This window comes from Salvia splendens, chromosome 15 (genome assembly GCF_004379255.2).
Source record: "Salvia splendens isolate huo1 chromosome 15, SspV2, whole genome shotgun sequence".
Taxonomy (NCBI): domain Eukaryota; kingdom Viridiplantae; phylum Streptophyta; class Magnoliopsida; order Lamiales; family Lamiaceae; genus Salvia; species Salvia splendens.
This window is the reverse complement of record NC_056046.1, coordinates 16,124,165-16,147,262: the sequence shown is the minus strand read 5'-3', so window position 1 is coordinate 16,147,262 and position 23,098 is coordinate 16,124,165. Positions and strand designations below refer to the sequence as shown.

The window sequence follows — 23,098 nt, the reverse complement described above, 5'->3', positions numbered from 1 at the left end:
ATTCATCCCATGATAAAAAGAAATATGGAATTATAGTATTTTCGCATTTTGTATTAAGTTTTGTTTATTATTCTGAATGTACTACGAGATCTTGGTGGACAAAAAAATCAAGGAGTGAATTATCAGAATAATCGGGCGGTACAAAATAAAATGAGATGGATGGCAAAATAAGTCAGAAGTAGCTGGTACTAATGATCAAAGATCGAAATCTCATTGGGAATCCGTCTGATTTTTTCATCATTCATACAATGCCATCATCCAAAATAATGAAAATTTGTATCCACCAAAATAATTGAAAACGAGGAAGAATTGGGAACTAAAGGTAGTTTCACATAAAGAGGAATAAATACACACGACATGGAATTCAATCGTTAGAACATTTTATTCGTCGAAAATTGGGGAAAACCATGAAAAATTAATTTTAAAAAAGGGGAAATTGTGATAATTCGAAGGGAATTTGAGACGGATTTAGTAGACAAGCACCGTGGAAACGGCGGCGCTAATCTGTGGATCCATCTCAACGGTTGTCTGGCCGCCGCCGAGGTTAACTCGGCATTTCATATCCGCACAATCGCTCAGAGACTACTCCATTCAAATATTGTTTTTAGGAATATTGGCGCAGCCTCTTAAGCGTAGTGCGATTCGGATAGGAAGCAGAAACGATAAAAATATAAAAATAAAATCCATAAATCATGAAAGTGTAAATAAATCTTCAAACAGTGAAGGCGGAGCAGCAGAAGAGATATAAACTTTAGGGTTTTGAAGAGCAAAGAGATATGCGTAGCCTACACTGGGTTTGGGTATAAATAGCTGAGATTGGGCTAATGGGCCTCTAATTAATTGGGCTTACAAAGCCTTATAATTTTACAATAATTAAATGCTTTAATCACGGTAATTATGAGATCGACACAGAAAGAAAAAGAGCATAGGTCAGCTAACATAGATATTGTTGAAGAACAATTGAAATGATCGAACAAGAACGAGATATCTTTGAGGGAAGAAGATGGAAGAGGGTTTGAGAGAATTGTGTGAGAATCTTTTACTGAACTCGAGAAGCAACTACAAAATCACACTCTCTACAACGAATTATCTAAACTATTTATACACATCAAGAAACTAAGCAAGTGAACAAGAGCTTCACTTCTTGATCAGTTACAACCGCTATGAACTAACATCAAATGGCTAGTTGTCGTTGAATCAGCTCGTAATTGATAATTGCCTTAACGACTACTTTCCTTTCTCCTTGATCAAGCCTTCTACTTACTCAATCAAGTTGCAGCTCTACCGTAGCTTATGCCTTGATTAGCCAATAATGCCAACAGATATGTATTCCATTTTTTTGGTCGCTTGTTGGATTTTTAGAGCATTTACAATGTATCATGTATGCATTCACTCCGGTCTGTGACTCTCGACAAGTCGTCATTTTCCTTCATTTCTGTTCTAGGCCACAATTCTTATAATGTATGTCCTCTCTCCATACCCCTCTCAAGTCAAAACACTTAATTAACATTTTTCATTTTGTTGTGTCAATATGCAAGGTGGAGATGGTGATACCCCCGGCTACGTAGACTCGGGACACGACAACTATCCACCTTCCCAGTCCTGGAGATCGAGTCCCACTCCCCCTCCACCCCAGTCGTGGCATCCAACTTGGCCGTTGTGGCAACAGACACCTCAATATCGGGGCCAGTCCTCATCTCATCAAAGGAATGTGGGTCATCCCCAATCGGGGCTCGGGGATTACCGATCCAACATGGACGCTATCAACTATCGGTGTCCTGATACCCCTTCTCACTCTTTCCAACCCACCCAATCTCCTCTGTCTGATTACGATAGATTCACATTGGAGCAGATGATGGGTATGAGTCTGGGCCTACCGGAGATTCCGCCGTCCGGACGTGTGGAGGCGGGGAGAGGTGGCGGCGGCGGCAGACGAGGGGGTGGCGGTGGCGGTGGGAGAGGAGGTGGTGGGTGAGGGCCTGGCGGCGGTGGTGGTGGTGAGGACGCCGGCGACAGTGGCGGCAGCAGCGAGGGCAGCGTCGACGTCTGTCCACTCACTACACCACACAGGAGTCCATTTCCCTTACCAGGGCTTGGGACGTGATCACGTCGGATGCCGTAGTTGGCACGGATCAGACCTACACAAGCTTCTGGAGGCGCATCCTGGCGGTGTACGATGAATTCAAGCCGCCGGGAAGCGCCCTGCGTAAGCCGGACCAGATCCGCAAAAAGTGAAGGAGGATTGCTACCGTCGTCAAGAGGTTCGCGGGTATATACGAGAACAATCTCCGCACAGCTGAGAGCGGCCGCAACCAAGCCGACATAAAGGCATTGTCGTTTGAGATGTTCAATACTGATGGCAACCCCAAGTTCACCTATTGGGACGAATTCCTCATTCTGCAGGCCATCTGCTCGGAAGAGCGTGCTCCTTGTTCAAAGCGGACAAGACTCGGCGTCGTCGGGAACTACAACAGTAGTAGCGTCTCACGTCCCTTCGACCTGAACGACGATGTTTCAGAGGAGCCCCCCTCTACCCTCCGCAGGCGCCCGCGTCCACTGGGCCAATAGTCCACTATCCGAGCCACTAGAGCCGCCTCCCACCTCTCTGCAGCCGCGTCTGGATCGCGCCTGGTGATGTCTACACCGGCCTTGATGTTGAGCAGTAACCTGGAGGTGCAGATGATGAAGCAACTTCAGGAGAACAGTGTCTTGTACCAGACCGCGTCCGACCCGTTCACCAAGGGGGTGTTGTTCGAGCTCAGGCTGAGGACGAAGCTGGGGTTGACAATGACGTCGGCGCCTGCAGCGGGCGGCGATGGCGGGGGCGATGAAGCTGGTGACGAAGCGTCGAATTATGATGACGCCACCGAGTAGGCGGTGGCGTTGTCTTTTTTAGTGTTTTTATAAAATTTTCGTTGTATAATTTTCCCCAATCTATAATACAACTAGGCCTGCAAATTTAGTTCGCGGGTTTCGGGTATACCCGATCCCGACCCAATAACCGACAGGTTTTGGGTACCCGAAACCCGATATTATAGGTTCGGGTAGTTAATGTTAGGATTTTTCGGATTTAGGGTACCCGATTAATTATGTATTTGTGATAAATATTTTTATTTAGTATAGGACCTATGGCCTGTAGGTTAAATCTAGAGTAAATTTATTTAATCACATGTAGATTTATGCCAAAATTTTCTTTATTTTAAAATTAAGTAGTGTCTATTTGTCTAATGTCTATTATATACTCCCTTCGTCCCATGAAAATAGGCCATATTTTATTTTTCGTCTGTCTCATATAAATAGCCCATATCCAATTATGACAATATTTTTCTCCTTCTCTTTACTTTATCTTTTTATGGGTCCCACCATTCACTACAAAATTTCAACTATTTTTTCTCCTTCTCGGTTACTTTACCAATTATGCATTGAAACTCGTGTCAATCCCAAATGACCTATTTCTATGGGACGGAGGGAGTATATAAATGTATATAGTCATAGAATCATAATCTAGAGAAAGCTAAAGCATTAGAATTTGAAGTTTAGACTTTTAATAATAGTCTATAAATAGTATTATTGTGTTATTTTTAATAATTTCTATTCTTATCACAATATAATTTATATAAAAGAATAAATTTGAAATACTAGTTTCGGGTTTATGGGTACCCGATTAGTTAGGTTCAGGTACCCGCACCGGGTTTTAGGGTACCCGAATTCACATACGGGTCGGATATTGGGTATGATATTTTTGAAATTTCGGGTTTGGGTACCCGCGGGTACCCGAATTTACAGGCCTAAATACAACGAATATTTGGTTTCAAAATTTTTTAATTAAATTATGCATTTTTTATTCTAATTATTATAGTTCGATAATTTTTATTCTAATTGAATTAAAATATACCAATAATTGAAAATTAATGTGAGTTGTGGCTATGGCTATGGGTTGTCCACTATTAGGTGGACAACTTTTTTAGTGGATGTGGACTAATTTTTGTGGCCGTGGACAAAAAAATGTGGCTTGGCCCTGAAGTGTCCAAACTATTGTGGACGTTCTTAATGCATTGTTATTTTTAAATTTAATATTTTTTTGTTGGAAGTATATTTACTAATTACGTGCATCTTAAATTTTAAATAATCACGTTGGAGTTTGGACTAAAATTTATTGGATCTTAAATTTATAAATATTATATAATTCTTTTTTTTAATCTTAAATTATTACTACTATATTAGGAAAACAAAAACTAATAACCCTTTTTAATACCCCTCGTTCCACTGAGAATGACTCATTTTCCTTTTTAAATTTTCTCATCTAAGATGAATCATTAGTAAAAATTGAAACTCATTTATCTCTAATTTATTTTATATTAATTTTTACTTTATAGTTTATTCTCTCCACCTAACACATAAACATAAAAATATATAAAATTCCGTGCCATCCGATAAATGAATCATCTTCCTGGGACATAGGGAATATTGTTTTTTATTAAAAGAAGGCAGCACGTTTTTTAGAAAAACAATATTTTTATTAAGAATAATATTCGCTTGTGCAATAATAATTTTGAATCGCAAAACTGGGTTTTTCAAAATATACTCCATTATAGTCTCACGTTTGCGAATAAGAGTCTCGTTTTTTTCATTTTAGTCCGTCCGCGGATATGAGTTCCGATGCACTTTTATCATAAACGGTAATAGAGTCCCACATTCCACTAACTCATTCTACTCACATTTCATTTAAAACTAATATATATACAAGTGGAACTCATATTCCACTAACTTTTTTCCACCCACTTTTCTTAACATTTCTTATAATTCGTGTCGCGAGTAACTTTTATTTGTAACAACAATTTTAGATTCATAATTACCTTCAAATTTCAATAAGAATATGCCACATTTTTTTCAATTAAATTTTGATTCGAAGGCAGTAAGAGCATCTCCAATGGCGGCTAGCGGACCGGCTAGTTGATTCCTGGCGCTAGCCGGTTCGCTCGCCGAACCATTGGAGTAGGCTAGCGCCAAATCGGTGAAAAAATCGACGAGCGGACGCTGATTCTCGGGTGCTGGCCGATGCGCTCGCCGATCGGTTGGCCGCCATTGTAGGCGGGCGATTGGCGAGCGATCGACCAGCACTTTTTTTTAATTTTCGAAACACTATATAAACGCGATTTGCACGTCATTTTCATTTGCACCGCTTGTTTTAACGAGTTTCTCTCTCACTTAATTTCTGTACAAGAGCAATAAAACAAAATGGAGAACAACAACGAGGGGTTTCCAGTGACAAGCGGGTTTCAAACTCCCAGGGTACCCGTGGGAGGTGGATGGGGTCCGATGGCTGGGTACTACAACATGTACCCTTTGTAGCAGATAGGGGAGGCAAATCGTGCGTGTCGGGTCGTTATCGTGTCGACACGATAACGACACGAACACGAACACGACCCGTTAAGAAAACCTCAAACACGAACACGACCCGCTACCCTCAGACACGAACATAACACGAACCCGTTAACGACACGAATCACTTTGGGTCAACACGACACGATAACAACACGTACATGAGATGACACGATAACGACTTGATAACAACACGACCTGATAACGGTTAAACCTATTAAAAACATCCAATTGCTAATTAAAAAATCTGATCTAAACATTAAAACATCAATAATTTCTTAGTAACAAAATCCAACAAACTTTAACAAAAATGAAAATAATAAGAATTAATAATATTATAATATTATTTCTTAACGGATAACACGAACCCGACACGAAATTTTCGTGTCCTTAACAGGTCGACCCGATAAGTACACGAACCCAATAAGCTCTGACCCAAACCCATTAATTTCATGTCGGTTCGTGTCGTGTTATCGTGTCGTGTCAAAAATTACCAGCCCTAGCAGCAGATGATGCCCGGGATGGCAGTCGGGGGTAGTATGCCGGAATGGCAGGGGATGCAGGGCGGGCAGGGGGTACCAGGGATGCAACCCGGGATGCTGATGATGCCGGGGTGGGCAGCCAGGATGCAGATGATGCCGGGGTTGCAGCCGGGGATGTAGGGAACGCCGGGGGGGGGGACAATGTCTATCGCCCCAGTTTTGATTTTTTGACTGCTTCTTCGTACACATCGACCCCATCGGAGACGCAGTTCACTGGGTGTGAGACTTTCTCCTTAGAGGAGTTGGGGATAGATCTCGAGGATGCGGACATTCCCGTTCAAACGGGGGGAGTAGGGCGGGGTCGGGCCGCACTAAAGAAGAAGAAGGGCAAGGGGAAGGGCAAAAGGGTGGTCGGCGAGTCGTCGCAGCCGGCTGATGACGACAGCTCGGCACGGAGGAAGTGGACGGATGCGGGGAACGTTGCGTTGTCCAAGGCTTGGGTGAGTGTTTGCAATGATCCCCTCCATTCGAACAATTAAAGGATCGTCAACTTGTGGGCTTAAATATCAGCAGTCTATAAGGCATTTTGCCAGGAGGGGAGGCCACACAGCGGGGAGGAGTGCCTGAAGGGGTGGGACCAAATCAGGGTTGCGGTCTCCCAATTTTCGGGCTTGTACACCAACGCCCTCCGCATGCAGACCAGTGGCCAAACTGACGATGACTGCAGGAGGATAGCGGAGAAAGCCTTTCTCGTGCTCGGGCTTTATAAGGAGTTCACCTACTGTAACTGCTATGAGGTCCTGATGGACTCCGAGAAGTTTCGGGTAGGTGTCGATGCTGGCTGGACGAAGAAGCGGCGACTGAACTCTGCCGGTGATTACAGCGGCAGCAGCGGCGATTCCCACAACCTCCTCGAGGATGTCAAGAGTTCCCGTCCCCTCCATCGTTTACTCGACGCACTCGCCGGGTTGGGCAAAGGCGGGCGCAACAGGTAGCGAGGGGGGTCACCCAGGGGTCCTAGGAGGTTCAGTTGGCATCCCCCTGTTGGCTCGTCACCAACCGAGCTCACCTTCTTCGCGCGTCAACAAACGCGGGCTCAGATGCACAAGATCTTAGCTGAATGGAGGGCGGCAACTGACCCCGTGGATAAGAGGTTTCTTCGCTCAATGCTCGAGAGTATGCGGGTAGATTTGAATGCCGCCGTGGCACGGTTGGGGGGCTCAGACGCGGGCTCAGATGCCGCAGAGGTGGGGGTCCCGGATAGCGGCGACAACGGCGACAGCGACGGCCACGAGGAGTGAGGCGGAGGCGGGGGCTCATGTGTGGAAGAGGGGGTTTTTTTTAAATTAATGTAATTTTTTTTATATTAATTTATATTTTTTGTAATTAATGTACTTTTTTAAATTTTACTATTATTATTTAATTTTCTCGTATCTGTGTTGTAAATTTAATTCTGTATTTTGTGTGATTGTTAATTATTTGTTTTTTATAATTTTGTTTATTGTGGCTAGCAATAAGCTAGCATATTGTTTTTCCAGTTACTTGTCCTGATGATGTGACATGAGGAGTTTTTAGTGCTAATGATGTGGTAGGAGGAGCCGTGGCTAGCCTATGGCCACGGGCTAATCTAAAACCACTGTGGATGCTTAGAGCATCCATAATAGCGCCTAGCGCACCGCCTAGCCGAGCGTCGGCGCTAGGCGATCTATTGCAGCTGCCTAGCGGATTTCGCGAAAAAAAACCGCCTAGCGCGAATTTTTAATTTTTTTTTTGTTTCCGAAACACTATATATACGCGACTTGCCCGTCATTTTCATTCGCACCACTTGTATTAACGAGTACTCTCTCTATCTTAATTTCTGTACAAGATCAACACCTAGAAATGAGTAACGCTGGTGGTAGTGGTGGGAGTGGTGGGGATGCTGAGGAGTACGAGCGTATAATGAACGAAGCGCTAGAGGTCAATACGAACCGTGAGATTGATCAATGGATGCAGAGGGCTTGCAGCCGGTGGTACCTCGACCTCGACCAGTGGTACACCGCCGAGCGGTGATTGATCGTGATCACGTAGCTGCACATCAGCGCCTATACGAAGACTACTTCGCACAGGAGCCGCGGTTCAACGCCAACCTTTTCATGCGCCGTTTTAGGATGCGCAGGTCCCTGTTTATGCGTATTGTTAACGGATTGGAGCATCGATATCTGTATTTCCGCTTTAGGCACGATGCGGCTGGCAGACCCGGCCACACTCCTATTCAAAAGTGCACTGCGGCAATCCGGCAGTTGGCCTACGGAGGCGCTGCAGACATGTGGGACGAGTACCTCCACATCGGTGAGACGACTGCCCTGGAGTGTATGAAGTATTTCTGTCAGGGCGTGATTGAAATATTCGGTGATCAGTACCTTAGAAGCCCTACCCCCGATGACTGTCGGGATCTGCTGCGGATGCACGGGGAACAGCATGGGTTCCCAGGGATGTTAGGCAGCATAGATTGTATGCATTGGGAGTGGAAGAACTGCCCCGCCGCCTGGAAGGGGATGTACACTACCGGCTACAAGGGAAAAAATCCCACGATGATCCTCGAGGCCGTAGCTGATTACCGGCTGTGGATTTGGCATGCGTATTTTGGGATAGCTGGTTCGAACAACGACTCAACGTCCTCAACTCGTCGCCACTTTTCAACGAGCAGTGTCAGGGTGTCGGTCCGGCCATCAGTTTTGTCGCCAACGACAACCGACATGATATGGGCTACTACTTGGCGGATGGGATATACCCTAGGTGGCCCGTCTTTGTGAAGACGATCCGATGCCCAGGAGATGAGAAGAAGGCCTACTTTGCAGCACGACAGGAGTCAGCGCGCAAGGACGTGGAACGCGCATTTGGTGTGCTCCAGGCTCGATGGGCGGCAATTAAGGGGCCAACGCGTTTGTGGCACGTCGACTGCATTGCTGATATAATGTACGCCTGTATAATCATGCACAACATGATTGTCGAAGATGAAGGTGGACAACTGACTGATTGGGCCAACGACGATAATGAAGCTGGTCCAAGCCACGGCGTTGCTGCCCCTAACGTACGGAGTGGGGTACCCCACGATGAAGACGGCCGCCTCCAAGCACATGCCGACATGCGCCAAACGGAGGCTCATATTCGACTCCAAAAGGATTTAATTGAAGAGTTATGGGCGCGGAGGACTGCACGACGTTAGTTTTTTTTTATTATGTAATTTTTTTAAATTAATGTACTTTTTAAATTTTATTAATATTAGTGAATTTTCTCGTTTTTGTGTCGTAAATTTAATTCCGTATATTGTGTGATTGTTAATTATTTCATTTTGTACATATTTGTTAATAGTGATGTGGATAGTATGTGGCTAGGCTATGGCTGGGCTATTTGCTTGTTTTGATGATGTGGCAGGAGGATTGCTAGTGCTGATGATGTGGCAGTGGCTAGGCTATGGCTGGGCTATTGTTGGGCTATTCCTATTGTAGATGGTCTCGATGAAAAAAAAGGGCCCAGGAAAGGTGCCCAATTTGTTTTAGTGCGCTGAGCTTACCGAGGAGCCCAATTCACAGATTATTTGCATTTGTAAATTTTCAGTAATCCAACTATCTACTCTCTCTCACCTCATCTTCTCTCTCATTCGGCAGCTGCACCAAAATCTTCACTTCTCAGACCAGCAGCAATGGACTCTCTCATCCTCTCCACGCCGCTAACCCACCGCTCTCTCCCTGCCTTCCGCCGCCTCTCTCACCTCCCCGCGCCTTCACCCTCCACGCACTTCCTCCGCGCTCCTAAATCCCTAACTTCCCCCCTCAGATGCTCGCTTTCTTCCTTCAGTCCGCAGACGCTCACCTACCCTGATTCCCTCCTCACGCACCTCGCCCCCGCGGCGCAGCAGTCTCCCGCAACTGCCATGCGCGGCGCCGAGGCCGACGCCATGGGGCTGCTGCTTAAGGAGAGGATTGTGTTCCTCGGGAACAGTATTGATGATTTCGTCGCTGACGCCATTATCAGTCAGCTCCTTCTGCTGGATGCTCAGGATTCTACCAAGGATATCCGGCTTTTCGTCAATTCCGCTGGTGGCTCGCTCAGGTAGGGTTGTGTTCTTCGTATGAATCCAATTTTGGGGGTTTCAATGTTTTAGAAGGGTTTAGTTCAAACGAATCGGACAAATTTTCGAATGGTATGTTCTAAGTTGAGTATCGGAAATTTTATATTTGGCGTGGATTTAGGGTTTTAAACTAGACATAGGGAGCTAAGTTTGGGGAATATGAAATTATATTTTGATACCTTCGTGTTTGAAATTCTATATTAAGCCCTAGGATGTGATGTTTATACGGTGATTGTTGAGTTTATTCTCCATTTTTGAAATTGGAGGCCTTCCTGTTAGCAGTATGTTGGTGAAATAATGCTTGGTGAAATAATGCCCTTGTTGATAAGATAGGTCGATAATAATATTTCTGATGGCATATGAGTCGATTAAGCGACTATGTTATGCATCTGTAGACTATCCATATCCGGTTTTTTATTCAGTTCGTCTATTATTCATAAGTTCCTGAGATTAAACTCTAGATTTTGTAGCTGCTAAATATGGTGGATTTCGCTGGTTTTGTAACTACAACGATGCATAGACACTGATTTGTTATGAGTGGATGCAAACAAATGACAGATTGTACCATGAATTTCTGTTATGAGCACCTCAAAAAGATGACTAATAGAAACATAGTGTGATCATTGTGATGTGGTTTTACTTTCTTCTCCACTGAGTGTCATGCTATTTAACTTCATTTAGAACAATGTTGTCCCACTGTATTATTTTTCCAGTTGTTCGTTGTATGAGATGCATGCACTCATGTACAATGTGGAGCATAAGTCAGTCATGTGCTTTGTAAAACGAATTAATGACACTGATAGTGATATCCCACACCTGATTCAAATTGAGGCAGTTAGATGTTACTCCCTCCGTTTTTTAAAAATAGCAACTATTTCCATTTTGGGCCGTTCCTTAAAAATAGAAACTATAGAATCTTTCTATTGTAGGACATGGATCCCACAATCCACTAACTCTACTTTCACTACTTTTTCTCTTCCTCTCTCTTACTTTACTCATTTTTCTTTTCATCTCTCTTACTTTACCAATTCTTCTCACTTACTTTACCAATTGTGCATTAAAACCCGTGCTTCAAATGTTTCTATTTTTTGAATACGGAGGGAGTAAAAAGTAGGATATGGAAGCCTAGAAAGCTGAATAACTATTTTAGCAAATATCCTATGTCCCCTTCTTTTTATCTGTCCATTTGTTTTGCTGGTTACACCTATTCTGATGTTGTATTTGGTGAACAAGGCATGTCCAACTCTTCACTTGATGTCATTTATTACCTTCTATTTCCGAAACATGCATTGTGGTGACTGTTGACTAATTTCTTACAGAGCGATCACACGCCAATGTGAGAACCTGTCGTGTTGTACATTATTTGTTGTTATCCTTTTCACTGCTTTTTCATTATGTAATAATTCCTTCATTTGAACTTTACGATTATACTCAAGATTAAGCTTTCTTTAGTCCTTCATTTACTTACTGACTTGTACAGTACTAATCTTTACCGATCTCCAGTGCTACAATGGCCATCTTTGATGTTGTGCGCCTAGTGAGGGCTGATGTTTCCACAATTGCACTAGGCATTTCTGCATCAACAGCTTCCATCATCCTTGGCGGTGGCACTAAAGGGAAACGCTTTGCAATGCCTAATACAAGGATAATGATACACCAACCGCTTGGGGGTGCTAGTGGGCAAGCCATAGATGTGGAAATTCAAGCCCAGGAAGTAATGCATAACAAGAAGAATGTAACAACAATTATATCCGAATTCACCGGTCGATCATATGAACAAGTTGAGAAGGATATTGATAGAGATCGCTACATGTCACCAATTGAAGCAGTTGAATATGGCATAATTGATGGAGTCATTGATGGAGATAGCATTATTCCGCTCGAGCCTGTTCCTGACAAGGTTAAGTCATCTACATTCGATTACTTGGAGATCAGCAAAGATCCCAAAAAGTTTTTGACACCAGATATCCCTGATGATGAAATATATTAGTCAAAGTTATCACATGTAAGCTGTCCTTTCTTGAATTATAATTTTATGTCTGTGATGGGTTCTATTTGTCCTTTGTGCGATGACATAAACATGAATTGTCACCTTGAGCTGAAATATGGTCATGTGAATTCCTGCATACTCCATTTATTTGAATTTTTAAGTACAATTAGAAGATGATAGTTCTGCCCTCATAGAATTATATTGAGCATGTCTCATCAAGGCACCAGTAAATTATTCAGCGCACCTAATGTTGGCTGCTATGCATCTAGTCATGTTCTTTTAAGTAAAATTTTAGGTAGCAAACACTTGACAGTATGCTCATACTGTTTGATCCATTCATACTGGTAAAACATCCATGATCAGTAGTTGTTTGGTCCAAATAGGAAATGAAGTAGAATAATATTAACTTGATGCTGACCAATTAGCTCTGATGATCTCAGAGTTTTTTATCATCATTTTTATGTATAAATTTATACGTATGCCTCATGATGCTACTGCCTTCTGAAATGTTGTTATATTCTGGAAAAATCATAACCATTATGTTTTATCCATGCTTTTCCTTGCCTAGGCATCATTGATATGATTCCATTGAAGATCAATGTTGAGATAGGTCAGATTTTGCTTGGTTTGCTTCAAGTGGCGTCTGGATCCTTGATTGTAACTGCAAAATCTAATCAAATGGATGTAGCAAGATTTCTCGTTGGTAATCTTTGGCAGGTTTTGTTTAAGCAAGGCATACCCCGGTACGATTTATCTGTATTTGCTAGTAACATGGAATACTATGCAATGGTTGACGTTGTGCCTTTTACGTTCACAATAAACACAGTGCTAGGTGAAAAGGCTTGCCATATTGGAAGTGTTATATTGCTGCAGCAATTGCTTTAGTTCTATTCCAATTGATTGTAAAAGTGTAACTACTCATAGACTTCATTGTGGCATTCTTGAAGACTTCACCATCTTCACGACCCTAATATCTTGATCCATAATGGAGTATTTGATGCTCGTATTTCATTCGTACAACGTGTATTGATGAAATGAAATATGAGGTAGGAATGACCAGAGAATGGTAAACCATGATTAATCGATTATTTCGAGTTTACAGAGAAATTTATGAAAGTATCACCATGTATACGAAGGTTATCTCATTGTCTGGTTATGTATATTCCAATTTTAGATTTTTCATATATGTGAAACAAAATTAAAAGGTTTACACGCAAAAGTGAGTTTTTTCCACTAATAATTTTTAACTAAAAAAAGTTACAACAACCCGACTTAAAAAGAAATAAAACTGGTGCCAAACATGCAAGTTAATCAAAATCTTGTGTTGTAAAAAATAATCCCTTTCCTTTTTATGACAAGTTGACAACTATGACTGTTTTTCAAGATTAGTGATAAATATGGAATTTATTAAATAAAAACATTTGATGATTAATTAAAGTTGATATTTTATAGAGGGAAAATGTGAAATTGTCAAGATAGATTGACAAAATCAGCAGGAGTTGGTGAGATATCAACTTTATTTAATAGTAGAATTCAGTTTGTAATAATCAAAGATCTAGATTTTATCTGTTTAATTATAAATATGTGAACACGCAATATAATACAAAGGCAAACCAATATTACAATTTTGTCCTACTACTTTATTATTTTGAGAAAATAGAGTTTTACAATGTACAAATAGCTCAAAGTATGTTTCTAATATATGCACGGTAACATAATATCTTCAGACCCCGCCGATATCATTGTTGCTCCTCTCTAGTAGTAGAGGGAGGAGCATCTGAGTCGACAAATCCAGCAAAAAGGGCAGAGTGAGTGTCTGTGTCGACAACGATTGAGATGGTAGGTTGTCGCGCTTTGGCTATTTGCCCTCCAACTTCAGTTGCCGCTCGTCAACATTTTCTATATATAGCATCAACAACTAGGTTAATGTCGTAAGACTCGTAACTCCATTTCTCCCCCTTAGTTGGACGACCCACAATACAACCATCGATAATTAACCTTTAAAGTCACCACCACTACTTGTTGGTAGTTGTTGATTAGGTTTAACTTTAATCAACTATAGTAGAACTAATAGAAACATTAGGTTTCAAACTTAGACATGTAGTTTGAATTTGGTCAATTCATATTATGCATGCGGAACATGTATGTGGTCGGCCTCGACGTTGCATGTGCATGTGTTGGTATGTAAGGTATGAATTGTACCAATTTATACTATGCATACCAAACACATTTTAGGTCTAGAAAACGTAAGTGTTAACAAAAGATTTACGTGGTGAACACGACAAAAACATCTAATCATTGGAGTGACAATAATGAACGACAGCACACAATAACATAGTTTTGGCAAATGCAATAAACATGATAATATTGTCAATTCATACCATGCATACCAAACACATTCTGATCTAGAAACACACAAGTGTTAATAGTTTGCACGAAAAAACACAATTGAAAATCTCATCATTAGAGTGAATCAGATGAACGAATAACTGCACATGATAACATAACTCTAGTAGATCCAATTACAAGATAATGCTTTTAATTCATACCGTGCATACCAAATATATTCTAGATTTCTAAGCATAAATGTTAGAAGAGGATTTACATGCACACAACCGAGAATCTCATATTAAATTGAAGTGACATAAATGAGCGACTACCCATAATATCATTTCTAGATGATACTAGTAATATTGAAAAAAGATAAGAATAAATTAAAAGAAAAATAAATTTAAATTAAATAAAAGGCATTTACATCTTTTTGCCTGAAATTTACTTTTACATTATGGAAATAAAATCAATAATAAGTTAGTATTTCGAGTATTTAAATATTGCTTATTTGCACCACCACTATCATTGTTTTAAAATGCTAATGTGAAAGATTTATTTTTGGAGAAATAAATCAAAATTTGTGTTCACAAACAAACGCGAAATAAATAACGGAGCACAACTACCTACGACTGAAACTCCGATCACCGGATGAAATTTCCGGTGGCCGGATTTCCGTCTGAGAGAAAACCGCGCAACCTATTAGAATAGATTCGACCCCCTCATGGATTCGCCGGAGAATAGCGAAGAAGAGCTGAGGGATTGCAGCGACGACGGCGGCGGCACCACTCTCCGTCGCTCGCATCTCCGTTCGTGCCTCGCCGTCGCTTTCGCTTTCGTAATCATTATGTTGCTTTCATTTTCGGTTATGTACTTCGCTGTTTTGATCGGGAATTTATCAATTTGGAGCCCGATTTCGGTTCAGTCTCGCTGCAGAATAGTTTCCAGCAGTAAGCACTCAGCGCTCTGATTATATTCCTTTTATATTTGTAATGGATGACTGGATTTTGTTATTCCGTGCTGAATTTGAGCGATTTGCAGCTTCAGCTTAGTTATTGATGATGATTTATCGAGTAGTGAGGGGGAATTGGAGTAGTAATTTTTTGAGTGTTTAATGCTTTCGTGACTCCGTTTCCTCGCGTGTGGTTGTTGTCAGGAATCTATTTGGTCTTTTAGCTATTTGTATCGTAGTTAACGGTCTTCTTTCAGCATTGTTATCAAGTTAATGAAATTGGATTAAGTTGGTTTGGAGAATTTAATCAAGCTCATGAAATTGAATAGCTGTAAAAATACATTTGTGTGATGTAGTAAGTTGGTTTGAAGAATTTAACAGTCATTATTACATCATCTGGAAAGTTTATTTGGTTTCTCTGAAAAAGAGAAGTTTAGATCACTATATGAATAATGAATCTTATTTTCATAGTAAATTTTGTTTCCAAGGTTGATGTGACTGTTTCAACACAGTGTTTTTGTTGTTTGTGCACATTCATATTAATTCTTTTCTCTATCTCAGGTCACTGATCTTGATGTGTATGCAGGTGTGGATCTGAGGTCATCCAAGGTCTGTGAATTAGGTCTTCTGAATTATAAAGGCAAACCTGTGTTTTACTCTTTTGAACGGAAAAAGTATCGGTGCCATTATGACTACTACTGGGCTTCTGTTTTTGAGGTGATTGCATTTTTTTGACATTTTTGAAAAATACTTCCTGTTAGATTGCTGATCTCTGTGGTGGTTTATAAGTATAAATGTTTTCATAGCAATTTGCGACCCTCGGGAACATTTATAATGCTTTACGATGTACCCTTATTAGGTCATTTGGCTTCTTTTAATTGCAAAATGTTGGTCCTAGTAAAACATCAAAGAACTTTGAGGGTTTAAAGGTAGTTAATATTTGAAGTTTGAGAACTCCTGCTACTTAGCATTATTCAAAATTAGTTCTGCTGGACATTTATATTTCTCCATTGAATATTTATACTGGGCCCTTGATAGCTCAAAGAGCCAATCCAGCAGTAGTAATGCATGGAGCCTCTGAGACCACCCTGTTCATGCTGATAAAGTTCAGCATCAGCTAGTATAGCTTTAAAGGTGGTCATATGCCTACGAGTGACATAGTGTCGCATGACCTGGATAGTAGTATTTGCTTGGAAACAAGTATGTAATCCTGATCTCTGCCACTAAATAGATTGACTAAAACTTTCTGGGACTTGTTTTAGGTCATGTTTGACAAATAATATAATACTAGTATGAGGTAACATAAACACTTGGGCCTGTGAATGATTTCCATATCAATGACATGGGTGGCTTTCCTAATCATTTCACTGTAACTTTTGGTTTACACGATCCTGTTCACAAGTATACATTCCATTTACTACATACTCCGGCATGCGAGTATGCTTTATGGTGCCAATTCAATTAATCTACAAGTGTCAGATTTTTGGTGTGCCTCTTTTGTAATTTGTTTCCTAATGCATCTTTCTAGCTTTTTAACTGCAAATGCATTTTCTTATATATTCTCAGGTTGAATATGTAGATTATTCAGGACAAGCAAGGTTTGCATCAGCAGAAGCCCCAAATGAAGCTCTTCCAAACCACTGTAGACCCAATTTTGGTGCTGCCTGGTTGACCAAGGATAAATTTAAGGTGAACCTTCGATACGCAGCCTTTTGGCAAAACTTCAATCTATAATGGTGATCTGAAAGGATCTTTTGCTTTCAGAGTTTGTTCCCTTCAGCTCTTGGATTCTAAGAGACGTATGTAGTTACCTAATTTTGAATTATACTTTCATTGGTATGTGATTTCATCCTAGCATATCTGATTTTTCAGGTAAATGAAACGTACGAGTGCTGGTACACTCTGGGTATTTCTAAGGTTAATATAAATAATGACGGTTTATTCAATTGCCAAGCTGAGGATCCTTCTACTGTCGAGATGCTTAAACGATATTCCATACTGTAAGTATATATTATACAGTACCCATTAATAGTTTTGGAGCTGTAAGTTTCTCATCTAGGTTTTTTATGTTGACATGATGCTCATATTTACACTTGGAGATTCCTGGTTGTATCATAGATAACTGAAAATATCGGTGTCAACTTGTCATACTATTTAGTTATAAGAGCAGTCCTATGTTGTGTCCGGTTGCAAGGTAGGTTTTGAGTTGAGCTTCTCTGTCTTCTGACACACCTCTTCAAATGTGTATTCATATTTAATTATGTAAAATCAATAGTCTTCTATGCTGTTTTATTGCACGGGACAGTGTAAAAGTTAGCTCAGCTTTGCTGTAAGCTCTTAAATCGTGAAGTATGTTGTATGTAAAATACCTGGCACCACATGCTGCTCCAGAGCTTTCCGACTTAGCATTTTGAACACTTTAATCTGCCCCTTTTGCACACCCAGACCCTATTTAATTAGCTGAGGCAGCCATTTTGTCTGATAGCTAGAGTTCCATTGGACAGATATCGTTTAGTGGAGGGTCCTTAGTCTTGTATTCAGTTTTCTGGAACCAAAATTGGAATGTGGCTTAATTATTTCTTGGTAATTAATAATGATATACTCCCTCCGTCCCTGAAATTTTGTCACATTTTTCCATTTCCGCCCGTCCCACAAAATTTGTCGCATTTCACTTTTTACCAATTTTGGTAGTGGACCCCATATTCCACTAACTCATTCCCACTCACATTTTATTATAAAACTTATATTTAAAAGTAGGACCCACATTCCACTAACTTTTTCAACCCACTTTCCATTACATTTCTTAGAACCCGTGCCTGGTCAAAGTGTGACAATATTTAAGGGACGGAGGGAGTAGAAAAGACATGTTGCTATATTGCTGCAGACATTTTATGGCTGTTAAGCTTGCTCTAGATAGATGATTGTAACTTGAAACACAGCATTTGTAAGTCAGTCCTAATGTTGATATCAAGAAAGTAAACTTTTGCTGTTAAATACATGTATGTATCTTGTTTATCTTTCCAGATGCTGCTTTGATGTCTATATTCCTAGTTGTAATTATTTTGTACAAATTCTCGACTGATGATTTAGTATCTGATCGTATTTATTATTGGCTCAAAAACCACATTATGAATTACTTGTTGGGTAAATACCATTAACACTCCAACGTTTATTAGTTTTCCCATTTTTCCCAGTTGTATTCTGATGACCAAAATCAGACCCATTTTGCCTAGTTGGCACTCTGATTTTGTCAATTCAGGCCATATTTGCCAAGTTGGCAACATGAATCATACAAATATACAACGCATCGTTTGATTAAAGAATTCATGTCATTTTTTAAAGAGTTGGAGTCATGTGTCTTTTGTTAAGTGGAATAACAAACAGAATGTGTGAAACAACACTGTTTTTTTCATTTATGTTAATGTGAATTTCTGACTAGCCAACAAGGCAAATGGGCCTAATTGCTGTAACCAGTACATTGATATAAATATGCTTAAAAGGTTAGCGCATGATTTGTCAATATGCTTATGTTATGACACAAATATAAAATATCGCAAACAGTGATCAATGTGTTTACCCTTCTTTGTTTCTGCAGCATGCATGCCATATTTTGCTTTCATACTGGTCTTTATGCATTGAAGATACTTAGCTGCTTATGTGATTGTAAATATATTTATGAAAGTCATTCTTTTTCTGCATCATATTACCCCTTTACCTTTTATCTGGTCTATAAGTTGCTTGTATCATCTCAGGTCCACAAGGTTACTGAAGTCATGGTTTTCCAGTTGGGGATCTATACAGCTGTGGAGATGGGATCTAATAGCTGGAGCTATTTCCGGCTTTCTAATGTCCTTGCTATCCGTTCCCTTCATTGGAGTTGTCTACCCATTGCTAGTCATAATTCGCCGACTCTTTGCATCCTGGACATCCATGCCTTACCCAAGTACTGTTTTATTAAAGCGAGTTTGTTTCTTTGGAGTGTATTTTTCCTTTATGAGTTGGGTCACCATTCAATACGTGAAAAGGCTCGGGTTGTCATAGACGTATAGATGTTCACATTAAAAAAGGCACTCCATTTTCCAATTGTGCTGTTGACAACTTTGAAACCTGCATCTCTAAGGCATGAAACAATGACAGTTTTGTATAGAGACCCAAAATATAACAATTTTAGCAAGTAGTCGTCTGGTTCTGCTGTAGGTAGCTGCCTTTCTATGAGGACCATACATGTATAGTTTATATTTAGCTTGTAAAAATTGGTGTGTCACGAGAATTTCAAAAAAGAAGAGCTGCGATTCTCCCTATTTCCATTGCTAAGCTTTTGCTTTGTTTAAATTTGCAAACACACATACACACGCATTCAGGTCAGTCATGCATACCAGGTGACTCGAACCCCTCAACTTATTGGTTGGAAGGAAAACATCTTACCAACTAATCTTCGTTTCATTTCATTCTTATGTGATGAGATGAGAATGGTGGTATTTTATGTGCAATATTAGGTATTTTGGTATTGTATTGTGAATCTTTGTCCACATTCTTGGATTTACTATTAAAAGATGAGAGCATAAATTTGATGCTTGTACATTTTGTCCTTGGGCACAAAATTGACGTTCCCCAGTTTTTATTTTTTATTTTTTTTATAGGATAATGAATTAGAAGAGTTTTGGTTAGGAGTAAAATAGTTACATTTTGCCAGTTTGTGAAACGATCCTCTCAATCTCTTCCTCTTCGAGTAATCGCTCCTTTTCATCTCCCAGATCCTGATTCTGTTTCTGAAGCTCTTCGATTTGTTTTGTCTGCTCAGAATCCTTTCTGGGAAATAATCTCTGGGAAAAAAACAGAGTGAAGTGTTATGTTCACCTGTTCATGAAGGCCAAGTTGAGTTTAAGTGATTCTCACACCGTTTTAAGACGGATTGCATGTCCGATGCCACTGGCGGTGTCGAACTTTTCTCCTTAGCCTCGGCCATCCTTCAAAAAGGCATCAAGAATCACTTGTGATAGAACTGATAAGTTTTAACGGCCGCGACAGAATTGATAGTCACTGAATATCGAGATATGATTAATTAAGTAAATACGTACTTGCGTGATCGCTCCACCCTACGTTTTTTTGTGGGATCTCTCCTCTGTCCACTGCATAACATCAAAAAACAATATCTTATCATGTTAAGTTCGGACTTTGAGATCCTCTAATTCACAATTTGTGTTTGAAAATTCTCTCTATCATTCTAGGATTCATTTATTTCCAACTCATTTTCAGACCTTATTTTCCAAACAATGTGAAAATGCAAGGTATTTTGCAAGAATGCTTATAAAATACTAGTTCATACCTGAACCAGATGATTTGATGGATCCATATCTAACTAGCCGTTCTTGCTGCTAATCATACCAAAAACAAGGTGTCATCAATTTTTGCAATGTTTTTTCAAATTAGAAAAATTCTTTTCTTATAAAACATTAGAAGAAAAATAAATTTATTTGGTAATTACCTTTTGATCGTCTCTTTAGCTGTCATACACACGTTCTATAAAATCTGCAACTCAAAACTCAGAAGGAGAAAAATCAACATCAAAAGAAAAAGAAATCTTGTTTGTTGACAAAATTTCAAGAATGTGATCAATACCTCTACTTCTTGAACTATCTTCAGGGCTTCTTCTTGTCCCCATTTGATGCCTTGAGCTCTCACAAACACTAGGAGCTTGTGCAGAAATGCAAGGATCGTCGTAGACATCGACACCACCCGAAGCCATGGGTGCAGCAACAGAGAACTCACTCTGAGATGGCTCCCTTGACAGTGTACTCATCTGGTTGAGAGGTCCCATAATGCCCTCCATCAACGACTCCTCTATCGTCTGCAGCACCCTCGTCTCATCAGCTCCGAGCAAAGAAACATCCCCAAAAGTCCCTTGGTTCTCAAATGACACTTGGTTGAAGCAACCATGGCTTAACACTTGTGCTGCACCACTATCATAGTAGGTGCCCTCAACGGCCTCATGCTCGACTTTCTTGCGCTCTAACATGCCCTTGAGCATGCTCACAACGGACGAGATCTTGTCCTCATGTCCCATTTGGGGGTTGTTGAAAGTGGAAGAAGAGGAAATGGATGGAGACATGAATGATGATGATGTATTGAAATGAGTTGCATTCTCATAGATTGTTGACATGTTGTAGTAGTTGAAGTGTGTGTTTTCTTGTTGTTTAATCATGGCCTCAAGTCCTATTTGTGTTTGTGAGTTTTGCATTTCAACATATTTCTTCCTTCAAGAAATGATATGATCACATAAGGTAAGAGGATGTTAGGCCTATGATCAGGTCATAACGCGGTTTCTTAGTTAGTTTATTTGCTGCAGAAAATGTACCTCAATTCAGATGATCTGCTCCTTGTCATAGGCTGAGAACTGTTGAACCATGCCTGCATTTGCATCAATGGCTGAGATTGAATTCGAGAATATATCTTCGAGTAGTTTGTTTTGGAAGTTTAGTTTATCTTCTTACCTTTGCCAGAAACAGATTGCTAGCCTGCACTCCTTTCTCAACTCCACTTCTGATGAAAACAAAAGCCATTTTCATTTTTATAGTTTTGTAAAATTAAATCAATTTATATATAGATATAATGGATTTGAAGGTTTGATTCTTGAAGTCTCTCACCTTGTTGATTCAAGATTAGTGGAAGAATCAGCAGCAGCCACATAACTGGTTTGTTGGAACGTATCTTCGTTCATCTTCTGCATTGCAGCCGCGTTTTGATTGCTTAAACCAGCTAGTTCTGTGGAGATTCTGCTATTTTTAAGGAGATGAGAAATGTCATCAACTTGTGTTATTTTGTGATCCATTTTCACAGAAGTAACAAATCAAACACATGGTCTGACCTCCTTGATGCTTGTCGAGGGCGATGCCCGATGCCTGCTGAATGGCAGCCAGTGTTCTGATAATACTAGAAAAAAGACATCCAACTTCATTAGCTTTCACTTGATGCAGTATTTGTGGCCTAATTCATTTTCAAAGACTGCACTAATGTGTGTCTCTCTTGTTTCCTCATTTCAAATTTATCAAACAAACACAAGCAATAAATCCCAGATCAAGCAAACATAAGTAGAAAAAATTCATCATAACACAAAATCATCACAAAACATCCAACTTTAGCATCAAAACAAATGGTTTATATCTTTTCAAGAAACCAATGCAAACACATGAGGCATAAAATAGTTGCTTGCCTCTCCATTTGTGAGCCAGCTCTTGAAGAGTTCCTCGCTGTTTGTTCGAAAACTCTGCGTGAGGTTCTTGAATCCCAACATCTCCATTGTCGGAGACTTTAGCATCAAAACAAATGGTTTATATCTTTTCAAGAAACCAATGCAAACACATGAGGCATAAAATAGTTGCTTGCCTCTCCATTTGTGAGCCAGCTCTTGAAGAGTTCCTCGCTGTTTGTTCGAAAACTCTGCGTGAGGTTCTTGAATCCCAACATCTCCATTGTCGGAGCTGGTATTCCAACGGGGCTCTCCATCATCGTCTTGATAAAAAGCTCCTCGCTCGTGTTCCTGTAAAAGTCTGAGTAGCCTCTCCCCTCCATTTCCATCAAATTCTTCCTTGTTCTGGTCTATATAAGTATCACAAATAATGTACTCAAATTCCATAGCCTGTTTTGATCAACATTTACATATCAAAAGTAGCTCACAACTATCATTTTTTGTAGCCTTTTTAACTAAGGAAAGAGCCATCACAACTTCATTTTTTCCCTGGAAACTTCAAAGCTCAAGAAAAGTTGTGATTTTTGTGGTGAACCAAGCAAACAAGTGTTATAAATTTGGAATGAGTAAATCAACCATTTCATTCCTTTCACTATCAAGATGT

The 23,098-nt window shown here is 40.2% G+C and overlaps 2 protein-coding genes, 2 non-coding genes and 1 pseudogene across 4 annotated transcripts; 2 read left to right on the top strand and 3 right to left on the bottom strand.

The window, feature by feature from the left end:
* Positions 1-167: 167 nt before the first annotated feature.
* Positions 168-247, bottom strand: LOC121769649. The gene has a single exon (XR_006043667.1). It is a non-coding gene; the product is annotated as a small nucleolar RNA R12 (small nucleolar RNA).
* Positions 248-453: 206 nt separating this feature from the next.
* On the bottom strand, positions 454-641 carry LOC121769599. The gene has a single exon (XR_006043628.1). It is a non-coding gene; the product is annotated as a small nucleolar RNA snoR143 (small nucleolar RNA).
* Positions 642-9,448: 8,807 nt separating this feature from the next.
* Positions 9,449-12,939, top strand: LOC121767399 (ATP-dependent Clp protease proteolytic subunit 4, chloroplastic-like). The gene is made up of 3 exons (XM_042163665.1): positions 9,449-9,959; positions 11,482-11,983; positions 12,537-12,939. The coding sequence occupies exons 1-2, from the start codon at positions 9,550-9,552 to the stop codon at positions 11,966-11,968; spliced, it is 897 nt and encodes a 298-aa protein (XP_042019599.1). The 5' UTR covers positions 9,449-9,549; the 3' UTR covers positions 11,969-11,983; positions 12,537-12,939.
* Positions 12,940-14,773: 1,834 nt separating this feature from the next.
* On the top strand, positions 14,774-19,549 carry LOC121767710. Its single transcript, XM_042164035.1, has 5 exons — positions 14,774-15,246; positions 15,835-15,965; positions 16,815-16,937; positions 17,121-17,248; positions 19,001-19,549. Exons 1-5 carry the CDS (start codon positions 15,021-15,023, stop codon positions 19,287-19,289), a joined length of 897 nt encoding a protein of 298 aa, XP_042019969.1. The 5' UTR covers positions 14,774-15,020; the 3' UTR covers positions 19,290-19,549.
* Positions 19,550-19,927: 378 nt separating this feature from the next.
* On the bottom strand, positions 19,928-22,817 carry LOC121766758 (annotated as a pseudogene).
* Positions 22,818-23,098: the final 281 nt, after the last annotated feature.